This window comes from Phascolarctos cinereus, unplaced genomic scaffold, assembly GCF_003287225.1.
Source record: "Phascolarctos cinereus isolate Bilbo 61053 unplaced genomic scaffold, phaCin_HiC Scaffold_4;HRSCAF=312, whole genome shotgun sequence".
NCBI classification, from domain to species: Eukaryota; Metazoa; Chordata; class Mammalia; order Diprotodontia; family Phascolarctidae; genus Phascolarctos; species Phascolarctos cinereus.
In genome coordinates, this window is record NW_027555847.1 from 404,296,289 (window position 1) to 404,311,187 (window position 14,899).

General features: G+C 36.0%; 1 protein-coding gene and 1 long non-coding RNA gene across 2 annotated transcripts in view; one reads left to right on the forward strand and one right to left on the reverse strand.

Annotated features, from left to right (window-relative positions):
* The window catches only part of UBE2QL1 (ubiquitin conjugating enzyme E2 QL1), a 67,528-nt gene extending 58,128 nt beyond the window's left edge, over positions 1-9,400 (forward strand). Inside the window, exon 2 of the mRNA XM_021004424.2 lies at positions 1,638-9,400. Within this exon, the coding sequence (XP_020860083.1) occupies positions 1,638-1,769 (132 nt within the window). The 3' untranslated portion in view covers positions 1,770-9,400. The remainder of the gene's footprint in view (positions 1-1,637) is intronic.
* LOC144456948 (uncharacterized) overlaps positions 1-14,899 on the reverse strand; it is a 73,462-nt gene that overhangs the window by 28,120 nt on the left and 30,443 nt on the right. The window lies entirely within an intron of this gene.

A 14,899-nucleotide genomic window follows, 5' to 3' on the forward strand; every position in this document is an offset into this window, starting at 1 on the left:
CTCAAACCTGAACCATTGCCAGTCAATCAAGGCTGATCTCTAGTTTCTGATTCACTTTCTGTGTCTCCCTATACCACTCTTAGAGGGGATATCAACCTTCATATTCACTCCAGTGGTGGCTGATCCTCACAGAATTCCTACAGCCTCTGGCTAACCTGAGATGACACCATATTTCATAGATCAATCTATAAAGATTAGATAGAATTATAAAATACCTTACTCTTGGTCCTTTGTCTCCCTCTGAAAATTTGATTAGATAAAAGACTTTGTCTTCCATTCAAGCTCAGTGCCTTAGGCAGGGAAGAGGAACATGGCCCCAAAAAATCAAGGCCTTCATGTCATCTTCTTCAATTTGTAACAAATAAGACTAATTAAAAGACATTTGCAAATTTTCTTGGGATTAAATTTAAAAATAAAAACAATTAAAAGAAAGTTTATATTATCAAAAAGGACTCAAGTTAATGACCATTAAGTTATCCTTTTGGGAACAGAAGACAGTTTCTATTACAAATCCTCTTAGAACATGTTATGTCCCTGAATTGACTTTGTTTTGAAAAGGCAAACTTTTGCCAATGCTAAATTGGAGTTGTAACAGAAATGTTTTTTTTCCTTGCAACAGATAGAATCAAGAAGTGGAGGTGGCCCCATCTATGGGGCTTCTCCATTTTCGCTCATGTACAGAAGTGTAAGGATTTCTCATGCTTCATTTCTCCCAATTTATCCCTAATCTGTTTGGAGTCAGAGTGGTATGGCTCCAACAAAGCTGGCTCACGGAGCAAGATAGAGATTTTGTTTTTTACAATATTTCAAAGGTTAAAAGTCAGCTTCAAGAGAAACTGGGATTCTCCAGTGTCTCATATTAATAGTATGATTCTTTGGGGGGCTCTATTACAGTGAAAAAGAAATTAAGTTTCTGTAACCAAAGAGAATATTTTAATAGTTCATCCCCAGAGGAACTCATTCTTGATATTTCTAGCCCAATAGACAGAACAGTCTCTGGAGAATCAGGCTTCTGTTTGATTACTAAATTTCCCCATAATATCAGAAAATCACACTCAAAAAAAGTTTTTAAGGTCTTTAAAATTTGAGTATGAACTCAGAACACAGTTCATTTTCTCCCTACTCCCACTTACTCTTCCTTTCCTCACCCCATTACTTAAATCAAAGGTGTCAAGAATATGGTGCATGAACTGCAACACTCCTGAATGCAGCCTGCACCAGATTAAAACGTAATTGGGAAATATTTAACAAAATAAATAAAATACAATAAAACATAGATAATACTACATTTTAAAACTAAGTCAATATTTGGCTTACAGGGATCCTTAAATATGATTAGTGGCTTCTGTTTCTATTTGAGTTTGATATCATCGTCTTAAATGATTGGTGGGTAATTGAATGCTCCTTTCTATATCATACTGAGGCTAATTGCTCTGATTTTCGGGGTTATATCCTGGATGAGGAATGTCCTGTTGTTTTTAATGACTATTAAACTAGACATGTTTAGACAACACACACACATATATGATATGTTTATATATGTATATAACAATCAAACTAAAATGAAATCTTTCTCTCTCTCTCTCCTCTCTCTCTCTCTCTCTCTCTCTCTCTCTCTCTCTCTCTCTCTCATACAGGGCCGAATCTGTAGAAAAGCTGGCAAATCAAAAAAATCCTTCAGTCGCAAGGAAGCGGAAGCAACATTTAAGAGTTTGGTGAAGACTCACGAAAAGTATGGTTGGGTCACCCCTCCGGTCTCTGATGGCTGATATTTGAAATCCTTGCATTAGACGCTTTAAATAACAAAACAAAACAAAACACACAAATACTATGACATCTCCTCCTCAGTGCTGTACATCCACTCATCTTTTTCTACGTCAGCTTCTGTTAGATACTGTACCATGAATGTCAAGGAGACATTTAAGTTATTTATGAACAGATTGTTTACAGAAAGAGAAAGAGGGAGGGAGAGAGTTGGGTAGAAAAATACTGTTTAGGATTATGTTTCAATAATAAATGGTCATCTCGAAGTCACTTTAGAGTGAATATTGAGACGCTATCATTTCCCTTCATTCACCTTGCCCCCATGCAGTCCACATTGTCTTTACCTTCTTGCCATGACAGCTGCACCAAAGAGCAGAGATGGAAAATCTGTCCATTTCTGCTCAGTCCATTTCAATGTAAATGAAGCTGTTCATCTTTAATAGGGAAGCAGTGCATTGCAGAAACGTTTGCTGTGCTGTTTTATCTTTGTTTTGTTTTCTAGCAAATCAACCTAACTTGAAAATTTGTCTTTATGTGATGCTATGGTCTGCTGTGATTAAATTTAGACCTCATTTGTGATCTCTCTGATCTTTTGCCTCATAGGAAAAAAAAATTCTGACATTGCCAGGTTCTCTTGGTACAAGATCATCTGTAGGATGAACTTGCCCACTTGGTCAAAATGTGCTCTCTGTGCTGATTTTGTGGTATGCTTTTATTCACAGAAAAAAACGAGAAAAGACTGGTGAGATTTCCAATAAAAAGTGCAACCCCTACTCCAGGATGGGATTCAAAGTAATTAATTGATGGTAGAATAAGAATGAGGATTTTTTTCTTTTACTGGTGTAATGCAGTATTGCTATGATAGCACATTTGTTTGTTTGCCTGTCAGCTTTCAACTGGCAAACCATACACAAAAAACTATATCAATTTACGTTCACAAAAGTTAATATGACATTTTAAAATATGTGCCAGTGGATGTGAAAGTCAGAGCTTCAAAAAAGTAAAATAAGTGAATTGTAAGATGATTTGCATGGCTGGATTTTTTTTAACTGAGTAGTCATTGTATATACTTTGATCCCAATATGTGAGAGAACCCACTGCTGTATATAAATGTCCTGTTATTTAATCTTTGGGATTTCATTTTTCTCTTCTGTTAAATTACTTAGAACTTTCTTTAAAAAAATTCCAAGAAAGCAAGAAATAATGTTTATATTGATCTTTGAAAAGAGGTTAAAAATGGTGATTCCAAATGGAAAATATTACTGGACACATTTTAAATAAAATAACCCATATATGTTACACTGTTTGAAGAATTCAATCATTTGGAGCTACTCTTCCATTTAAAATATTTACCCTATTAGCATTTTTATTCCTGATACCAGAAATCCTTATTGATTATAACAGGCAGTCCTGTCAAAAACACATTGTTGAACTGATCCCAGCCTATGTGTTTAAGCCAGTGCTTTTGATCAAATTCTCTAAACAGTTGCCCGTCGCATTTTCATTAGAGGTGGGAAGGTTGGGGGTAGGGATTCCTTTTTAGTAATTATTTATGATGCTTCAGGCATTTTTGGATGCTCAGGAGCTCATTTATTTGGTTTAAGGCTTTTAAAGTTCATAGAGACAGTGCTGCAAAGAACAGATGGTTATGAGCTACCCAGTGTGGCTTGGTGACTAACAAAATTCAGTCTTTGCATTCAGGTGGTCACATGTTAGCTACTGCTGTTTTTGCTTTTTAAAAGCTCAAATTTTTCTCATTAAAAATAAATCCACCATCTCGTTTCATCAAGCCAGAAGTGACTATCTTGAGTGTTGTCAAAAGTCTTAACTATAAGGAGAGAGGAAATTTGCTCTGTTCAGTTTTCTGCTCAAAAGCACTTGCTTCTTCTAAGATAGGTATGAAAGCATATGGTAATGAACTTAAAAGAAGTCAAATTTGATCCTCTGCAGTGGAATTCTCTGTTTGAAAAGTACAATTTATGGGATGGCATTTGAGTTGTTAGATAACAAAGATGATTTCATTGCAATGGAATTACTTCATATTAGATTTTTGTTTTAAAGAGCCTATTGCCAAGGATTTTTAATATAGATCTGTCGTTTCATCAGTATAAAGAGTTCCCAAAGAGGAAACTCCCTCTACCAATCCAGATCAACAACTATTTTGTAACCTATAGTCTTAGAGAGTTACCTGGGGTCCTGAGAATTAAGTGACTTGGCCAAGATCACACAGCCAGTATGTATCACAGTCAGGACTTGAACCCAGGTCTTCTTGACTGAGAGATCTGCTCTCTATCCACTGCACCACGCTGCCTCTCTTTCTTAGGGATTCTGCCCTACAAAACAATGATAAACATTTTTTGTTCTTTCCCCTTGGTTTCCTCTCAGCATCTCAAATTTTTAAGATGAAAAGCAACCATTCTTCATGAAAGCTGTGACCCAATGCAAGATTCCAAGGCTTTATTTAAGGAAACAAAAATTGAATACAAGAATTCTGTGATACTTTGCTTTTAAAATATTATCAATTCTTCAAACTTACTGTTTGAGGTACAAAACTTCCAAATGAATGTTGTACAAATGATAAAACAATAAAAGTTGTAACCCAGGAGTTTGATCATTATCTTCAACATTGTTTATCCAGTACTTATGTATGTGAAAGGGGAAATAGGCTTGGTTTCCAGCATCTGCTTCCACCTCTGTGTATGTCTTCTGCACATTATTTTAATTATAATTTACAAAAAATAAGGCAGCATTGTACAAAACGCCTAGCTCATTATGTATCTGTAAATCCTAAATCTGGGCTCCATTCCTGCTTCCATCATTGCCTTCAGGTTTTATGACATACTATGGTCAACAGTGCCTCCAATTTCCTTACAAGTGAATGGAAGATATCTAGGAGAGAGCTTTAAGTGTACTAAACTTACAAAGCTGTCTACAAGGAGAGCATCATTTGTGCCATTCTTACGGTAAGGAGAAGGATGTCAAATGAAAACCAAGGAATGAGTTGGTTTGACCAAAAAGCCACTGTAACCTGGGGCACAGAATGATGTATCTATTTTATTGTTTTTAAAATTTGGAAAACATCTGCTCCCCTGAACATTGGCAACTTTTATGTCAATTTTTTTAATAGTAAATGAAAAAATTGCTTTGGCACCAGTGGTTTTCTTATTGGAAGATCCTATTTTCAGGCCTGGAAAGAATTTTAATTAAAAAGAATCCCTCTTTTGTAGTTTATTAGAATTTTCCTGCCATTTCCTTAAATAAAGGAATATTATTGGAATAGAAGACAAGTCATTTTCTTTGTTCTGCAATAGATTTTCTTTTTTGTTTGAAGAAGAAAATTTAGGAGGCAGTATGGTACTATGGAAAGAGGATTGATTCTGGAAGCCAAGACACTGAGTCTGTATCCTGGCTTTGTTCTTTATTAGCAGTGCCCAGAGTCAGGCAAGGCACTTAACCTCTTTGGGCCTCAGTTTTCTGTTCTGTACGTTTTGGAGATTGGATTGGATGATCTAAAACTATAATATATTTTTGAAATTTCTCCATTATGTCCTTCCTTTCTCAGGATCTGGATGTGTGCATTCAGTTGTGAGTAGAGCGTAGTTTTCTGGCCTATAGACAAATGTGATCAGTGTTAACCAAGAACAGCTGAGCCTGACTATTGACCCATTTTTTTGACTACCACAGGTCATGTTCTGGCTGTTTGGTCCAAGCATAGTTTTACAAACCCTGACATTAACCTTCATGCCGTTCCTGTGAAAGAGATGCCTTCTTACTCTCCCCGCTGAGATAAAGTAGCTTACTCAAGACCCCCTGGAAAGATAGAGTGAGGTGTTCCCACAAATAACAGGGATAAATAGTGTAGTGCTTGGGAAAGCCATCACTGCCTCAAGTAAGCTGTAAAAGAAAACCCAGTACAGTGGGTTCAAATTTTCATTAGATACAAGTTCCCATACATTCACTTATTTGGAGTAACCTAAATGAATTAGGGGCAGCAAGACCCATAAATTCCAGGCTGGGAGGATGAAGGGGAACCCTCTCACACAGAGACAAATATGAGTATACTTGTGCATCACCTGAACACCAAGCTCCTTCCCACCACAATAATTTGTCTCTGCGTGATCTCCATATTTCTGATCTTCAGTATGCTCTCACCAGTGCCAGCCAAATGCTGTGTACGGTACCCTACTTAAAAACAGATTGCAATGAGAAAGTTAATTTCTAAATCAGTTTGGAACTTGGAAGAATTTTCTAAAAGAAACATTGTTGAATGGTGAATAGGTTTCCAAACCAGTCCATTGTGTACCTGAGCTAGAGTTCTAATAACATTGAGCTAAGTTTTGAGTCCTGGGACCTGGGATAGGGGTCAGAAGGTGGGATAGAGGAGGGGAGAGGGAAGACATGGTGTAGGAAGGAGAAGGTAGAGTGCAGAACTAGGTGAAAATCCTGCTTCATGCCTTTCAGCATTTAACTACCATTTTTTAGTTCCAGTCTCCCCAAACTCCTGGCAGTTGTCTCATGTAGTTTTAAGTCCCCCAGGATGACACACCATCTAAACATATCCCTTCTCCCTCCCTCCATACTTCCCCCTATTAAAATTCTTGTTCCTCCTTTGCAGACAATGATAAAAGACATAGAAGTTAAGATAATGATGATGTCCTTAGAGGATCATGAAAATTTGATATGACTAGAGAAAAGTGAAGGCTGGGGAACAGTGAAATAAAGTCAGACAGGGTAGTGTAGAGCCATTATTATTTATCTAAACAACAACTCCATGAAGCAAGTAGAAGCAGCTGTTATTCTTGTTACATATATGAAAGCCAAGGCACAGAGAGACTAAATTACACAGTTGGCCAAGGGTGTCAAACTTCCAACTGAGACCTTTTTTTGTTTGTTTGTTTTCCCCTTAGACTACATTACCTCTGAAAGTAATCCCGAACCCTGTAGCACACTTACATTTTAGTAATGAACTTGATCCTCTGTCCCATTGACTGGAAAATAGGCTCAAGTAAATCTGACATAGAAGAGGGTTGGAGAAGGGTACAGCCCATTATTTTCACTATTTTCTCCTTCCTTTCTCCCTTCTTCTATACATTTCATTTAATTGCTTCACTCCCATATTCCTTAGGTGGAGTAAGAGTGAGGTAGTTTGATCATGCCATCAGCCCAATGGCATGGTTGAGTGATCTTCTACAGAAAAGGACATGAGAATGGTTAAGTTCTGTTGACATCTATGTTCAAAGAATATGCACACCAGCAGGGAGCGGGGAAGAAGCAAGGTGATTATGTACTCTTTGGGAGGCAGCATGTTATAATGGAAATAACACCTCTGTGACTTTAGAAAAATCACTTCCCCTCTCTGGGCCTCAGTTTCCTTATCTATAAAATGAAGGAGTTGGAATAGATGGCTTCTAACATTCCTTCTGGCTCTAAATTTATGGTCCTATGACCTTTATGGCTAGAACTTTCAGGAAAATATGTCCACCATTTCTAGAAAATGGCACAGTAGCATCCTATTATAATACTAATGATAGGGGGCAGTAATAACTCCTGCTTTCTAGGATTTTTGTCACAAAAAGATGAGAAGTAACCTTATAGGCTAACTGTGGAATATTGGATTTTTGCCAAATGTTGTTCTCTTAGAATGTAGTAGCTGGAAGAGAATTTAAAGATCATCTAGTCTAATGCTTCCATTTTACAAATGAGGAAACTGAGACCCAGACAGGGGAAATGATTTACCAAAGGCCACACACTGGGATGCTCAAAAACAAATCTCTTCCCTGATTTCAGGTTCAATGTTTTTCATTATACTTCATAATTACATTGCATTAGATAAGCATTATATTATATTATACTTCTTAGACATGTTATTTCATTGAGTTAGGGAGCTACCCAGGCAGAACTTCTTCTAGCAGTGCAGATGTACACCTTCTCTGCAACTTGGAGTCTTGGAGAATTGTCTGGGGCACTGAGAAATTAGGTGACTTACCCAGTCTCACAGCCAGGATGTGTCAAGGGTAGGACTTTAACCCATCTTCCTGACTGTGAGGCCAACTCCTTATCCACTAGGCCATGCTGCCTCCCATATTATGCCATGCCTGATCCAAATTCTTGCCAGAACAGAACCTGTAATAGGGTTGTGCCATTTTTTAACCATACAGAAATAAAGTTTATGAGGAAAATGGTCTTATAATTGTAATGAAAATATAGATCAAGTCCATTAGGCATTTCAAATCTAAATCACACTAAAGAACTTTTTCTTGGGATCATTGGAAAGGCAGTGTCCTTCAAAGTTTGATTGTGAGTTATTCAAAATGACCTACCATTCATCAAAAGTCAATTAGAAAAGACAAAGTATGTGAGATGGCATGCCCTACTCAGTGTGTGATGGAGTTTCGACAGTGTTGTAGCTCTGAGTAAATGACCTTACACAAAAACTCATATTTTTGTTTCGTTTTTATTTCCTCTGAAAGACAGTGAACTAGTATAAAAATTTAGTTCAGTTATCAGATGGGAGATAGCCTCTGAAGTTTATAAATCATTACTTGATTAAAAGGAAAATGCTACTGATAACTTCAGGAACTACCTGAGTAGCAGAGGGATTACTGCCAAGCCAGTTGGTCTAGATAATGTTAGTACTAAAGAAAGCAGCAAGTGGCGATCAAGTTTATGACATCTCTTTTAGCTAATGTTCTATAAAGCATGAGCGAAGTTTTCTGAACATAAATGTTATTGAATAAGAACTAAAACTCAAAGAGCAATATAATTTTTTGTAGCTCATAACAGGACCATACAAATCATGAAATGAATTGTTAGAGCCCAGACACCCAAACTTTCATTTGCGGTCAACATAGCAGTATATACTAAAAGAATAAGCAGATTTACTATCTCCTACTGCTAGGTAGCTTTTTAAAGCTTACCTAACTTTGGACATCACAGTCCATTTTCCCATTCCTTCTATTAACAAATAATTAAATAAGTGACATATTGTTCCATTGAAATCCTAAGGAGGAAATAAGCTGAAAATTAAAACTGGCTTACGAAGGCACTGAGACCATCACCTCATTCCCATTTCAAATCTGTATAGAAGTGGACTTTGATCTATATTGATTTTACATGCAGAAAAATCTCTAGTCCAAGAATTCACAAGGTTTTTAGAGTAACTAGATGTAAGTTGCTCTGAATTTAATTGAAAATTGCCTCCACTTTGGACAGTCCTTGAAAAGATCATAGTTTGTGCGCATGGACATGTAACTAAGGAATAAAGTTGCCTACAACATATTCTTCAAAGAACAATGTAAAAGGAAGTGAGCAGGTACTTAAAGATGTACTTGTGATTTAAAGACTGACAATACAATGATTGTGGCTTTTGTAAATAAGTCACTAGCTACTTGTGTTATTCTTTGAAATTTACAGCATGGGTACAATATTACTGTACTTTGAACTTTAGTCATGTTTCTAAGCATTTGGGTGTGTAATGTCAATTTACAACTTAAAATTGTGTTTTCTTCTGCGGCACCTATGTATAAGTTCAACTGTCATATTTTGTGGACACACCAACACTTTTCATCTCTAAGTCTTGGGCAAATCATTGGTGATACCATTAACCAAGCTAAAATAGAAATGATGATATAACTCAGATGTGCTTGTCTTATTTCTTCTTGCCTTGCCTTTTGATGGACTTTTGATTTTGCAAATGTTACACCATAATTGCAGTAGTAGAATGCCGATATACCTTAGTAAGATTGTTGTGAAGATTAGGAATCTCAACTATAATTTCCATTAGTTCCTTTGGAATATGCTGTTTCCAAAATTATTAATCTGCAATCCTCAGTGGAGAGGAAAAAAAGAATATGGCATTAAATAGGAAATTTAGAAAAACATGGCAAGCAATACAGGAAGAGTGTGCATGTGTAAATATGAGTATATATGTGAGAAAGACAGGCCAAGGGTCAGTTTCCTAAAGTGAAAAATAGTAATTTGGGAAAGCATTTAAATTATTAAAATATCAACCCAGTAAATGACTTTATGCTGAATACTTGTTACATACTTGCATGGTTTAAATTTAGTTGTTTTTGCCTGTTTTCCTGACATTCGTTATCTTTCATGGTCCATTGTTGCTGTGTTTTTGTCATGTGATACTCTATGATCTTTTGTGATTTAATTTATTTGTGGTTTGCTAAATGGAGGCTTTGAAGCATGTCACGGGTATTCTCTATAAAAATCAATGAAATGTAACTGAACCAAATCTAATTAAGTGTCTGCGTGATTTAGAAGACCTCTCCTTCAGCTGCCATTTGCATTAAAAAGATTTGTAGACTTGTTTGCCAAAGATTCCCATTAAAGTTTCTCAACAAAACTGAAACTGTGCACTCAGCACAAAACTGTAGTGTAATGTATTACTGAATTAGCACAATACTTCTTTGGGAAAATAAATATACGTAGCAACAACACTAAAGAGTAGTTAAATTTCCACATATGTGCTTTAAACTCAATGGTGAAAAAGGAACTTAGGTAATTATCTTCACACTAATACTACAGAGCCTACTTTTTATGTTTTAAAACATTTGCTGAATGACTTTCTCAAGCTTTTTCAATGTTTCCAAACTGAGCCAACCACTTTCTAATTTGCCATCACAATGCAAGATGAACTGTGCAGTCAGATTGATGACTTTTCTTACAGTGGGAGGAAAAATTCATCAGCTATGGAATGGTTAATTTTATGTCAGCTGAATATGTACCCTTTCTTTTATATGAGAATATGGCAATAATGACCCACCTACCCCCACCCCCATTTAGTAAGGCATGCTCTCTTAGTTATTTTACTAGGCCTGGTGATAGATCTGTGCTAAACCACCTACATTCTTTTCCCTCCTTTGGAACACTAGAACACATTTGTGAGGTGGTTAACTGTGTTTAATCTATGGCAATGGGAGAGAGTTTTTTCCTCAACAAAACTAATTAGCCCTATAGGGATAGAAACTATGGCCTTTGCTTTCTAAACACCATGTTTTAACAAACTAGTCCATTTTTGCTTCAATTGGAGATTATAAATGTAAAATTTTATAAATTGCAAACTTTTTCCTTTTACAATGGAGTAAAGGCCTCTGAACAATGGAGCCTTCAAATGGCTTAGAGTTCTGTCCCCATGCTAAAGTGAATGTCACACTTTCATTTCATTTTGCCTTGTCCTTAAGTAAGGAAAAAATTATAAGGTGGAAATGTCTGAATCCTTTGTTGCCATAAATATAAAAAATCCCCATGGCTCCTCAGCCTTTGCCAGTCTTATCTCTGCCAGCTTGTGGGAATCTTGCCAGAGGAAGACAATAGGCCTTAATGATATTTGGAACCTATGACATGTTTTCTGTTCATCTCACAGCATTTTTCAAGAATTATCTCAATCGTAACAAATTTATGTGTGTGGTATATGTGTATATGTGTGTTTCCTCCCACTTAGTCTCTGGACTTTGTCAACAGGCAATCACAACGTCATGAGACTTTGTGAAAACAAGGTTATTACAAGAGAAATGAACCCCTTAACAGCCCTTAACAACATTCAATTAAGTCATTTTTTAAAGCACAGAAAATATTGGGGGCAGCTAGGTGGCACAGTGGATAGAGCACCGGCCCTGAAGTCAAGAGGACTTGAGTTCAAATCCGGCCTCAGAACAAACACTTGACACTTATTAGCTGCGTGACCCTGGGCAAGTTACTTAACCCCAACTGCCTAAGAAAAAAACAAACAAAAAAAAAACCCATAGAAAATACATTCTATATAGTAGCCTTTAGTGGAGAAGGGTTTCCTTTCCCTATATTTTCAAAGCACTTGAAATTTTCCAAAGTGTTTTCATTCATTCGACAAGCCCTTCCTGCATACCTGCTATGTGCAATGCACCATGTATTTTAGGTTCTTCAGGATATACAATGATAAACAAGACACAATTGCTTTCTCATTTTATTCTTGCATAAATCCTGTGGGACAAATAAGGCACATAGGAATCATCCATTTTTTGTGGATGATGACAGTATCTACTTTAGCAAGTTTAAATGACTCACCTAGGCACTTTATAATCATACATGGCCAAATACCCTTCCATTTTATTAAAATACATTCATCAATTTAAAAAAGGTTGTTAATCCTGAGCACCCAAGACTATGTGATAGCTGAATATAGTCTAACTCCATCTAAATGGTTACAATATACCTTAATATCTTGCATTTAGATAGAAATATTAACCTTTTCAAAGCCTTTTCATATGTCTTCATTTTATTTTTACTGATTTCTCCAGTTTTCTTCCCACTTTACTTAACAAAAAAAATCCAATCTCTGATCTCTGTTATTATTATCATTCTGTGATTAACCTCTGTTGTTTGTTTTCGTAGTGTTTTTTTCCCATAAAGTGCCTCAATTCCTGTTATTTTTATTGTCATGTATTGCTCAAATGCCACTCTTCCTCTCTAGTTTTTTTCCCCCTTTTTTAGACAAGCCATAGATCCTCCCTCTATGTTCTTAACTTCCAACCTTTAAAGATTCCTGCATACACTGTTAATTGCTCCCAGAACCCTCTGACTATGTGGCATATTAGGATCAGATAGAATCGTATTTCTACCATCCCACATTCCTGTAATGGTGATAGGAAATATCTTTCTCTTATTTTACAAATGGATAGAATGATGCAGGAGGAGCTAGGAGCAGCTAAGAAAAGGACCTCAGCAAGACCCTAGCAGATATAGAACCAAGGATTTCTGACTTCTGAATCTGTAGCTGAACTTAGGACAATCTATTAATTCAAATCATCAAGCTAAATTTCCACAAATTAAGTCCATGATGAAGCAAGATCTTTGACATATGCCTGTTTAAGTCACGGTTTTCATTCATGTATAACTGTGGGCCTGATCTAATGAATGCTAATGGAGAAAGCATGTTTTATATCAAGATATATAGATCATTAGGATATATATTCATATAGTTTATATATGTGTGTGTGTGTGTGTATATGTATATGTACACACACACACATATATAATTATGTATATGGTGATGTGTGTATATGTGTGTGTGTGTGTGTGTGTGTGTGTGTGTGTGTGTGTGTATAATCCTAAATCAATGTGGCCTTAGAAGGAAGTACAAATAATTCTGTGATTCGTAGGTATGGCATGAACCCTCTCCCTCCCTGAAAAATTACAAAAAGAGGGAAAAAAAGAAAAGGTTCTCTTCTCACTTGGATCATATTCACTCACTACCTTTTGTGCTAGATTTTTAAAAAAATCTCAACTGTGATAAAATAGTGCTAAAGGACGGAGATGTAGGACACAAAATTGGTTGTGGTCTGATTTTATTAATTGGGCCCCCAGATTGGGACCATTAGTAGCTCTCTTGGAGAATGAAGCAAGGATACAATTAATGATTATAAGTAGGCCAAGAGCACAAAATATTCAAATATATTGACCTCTTTTCCTCAAGAAAAAGAAAGAAATTCATTTAACCAACAAAATTCTATAAAATGGTTGCTTACAACATGGAAGATTTTAGGGTGTATTGAGAGTATTTGATTCAAGTTTCATATTGCTTTAATTGCTATTCACTTTTGGCCTACAATGCAAAAAATAAAGGAAGGAAAAAAGAAATAATTAGAACATTTATTTATTTATGCATATATTTATTCACCACATTTTCCATTCATTCTGTGTCTTTCAGTAACTCATCTGTTAGTAACAGGATAGATGGGTTTCAAAAATATCTTTTCTCTGTTAGATTATTTTGAAGTAATCTAAAATAATGTTGCCACTTTAAAATGTAGCTAACAGGCAGAATAGAGAAAAAAATGACATTGCATCTCAAGTAATTTCTTTCTCATTGTCCCTTAAAATCTAATCCTAAAAGTAATGAGTTAAATCCCTCTTTTTTAAAATTAATATTACACAAATGATTCACTGAAAATAAATAGTAAGAGAGTCCAAGTTGCTGCTATTCAGAGCTAAGAATCACAGAATCACAAAACCCAATTACATGAATCACCTCTGTAGAAATCTGGCCTTTGCTTGAACATCCCCAGTAAGAGGACGCGGTACCTCCAGAGGCAGCACATTTCTTTTGAATGACTCTAATCATTACAGTTTTTCTTTACACCAAACCTAGATTTGCCTTTTTTTAATATTCACCTATGGCTCCTAGTTCTACTGGGGCCAAACCAAACACCTCTAACTAACCTCCTTCATGCCAGCCCTTCAAATGCTGGGAAGACAGCCATCATATCCTCTACAGTAGTCTCTTTTCCAAACTAGACTTCTCCAGTTTCTTCAACCAGAATTCATACAATATGCTCTGCAGGTCCTTCCTCTCCTCCAGTTACTCTCTAGCTTATTAATGTCTTTCCTAAAATGAGATTTTACCTGAAACATGTTCAGCAAATGATGTTTGAAATCCATCACTACCACTAACTATCTGGGTGTTCTTGAACAATATAACCTGTCAGTTAACCCATTTGTAAAATAATGGGGATAGCTGAGACCAGAGGTGTCAAACTCAAATAGAAATGGATACCTGTCTCTCACATGGAATTAGAAAACCACAAATTAACATTATCTATGTTGTATTATATTTTATTTATTTTGTTAAACATTTATCAATTGCATTTTAACCTGCTTCAGGCTTCATTCAGGAGTTTTGTGGGCCAATTATGGTCTGCAGACCTCAAACTTGACATCTCTAAGCTAGAGGAGCTCTAAAGTCCCTTTCAGCTTTAAGTAGATGATCTGAAAATTTCCTACATGTTGTAATTTGAGGCCACTGAGATGACTCTTTTTCCCCCTTTCCCCTACTATCTCCACCATTGGCTTACATGTCTTAAATTCAACCAGGAAAGCTTCATGTCTTTATTGTACGTTTACCTTAGACTTCTTTTAAAATTCAAATACTTCTGGAAAGGATAACATTAAATTTATTTATTGTTAGTTACTTTTAAGACTTGTTTTCCTTCTGGAAAGAGGAACCCAATAGTATAAAATCACTGAAAAGACACAGGAGGAAAAAAGAAAGAAGGAAAAAAAAAGCTCTCTTCTCACTTGAATAATATGCATTCACTATCTTTTGTGCTAGATTTTTAGGAAAATCTCAGCTGGGATAAAAATAGTGCTG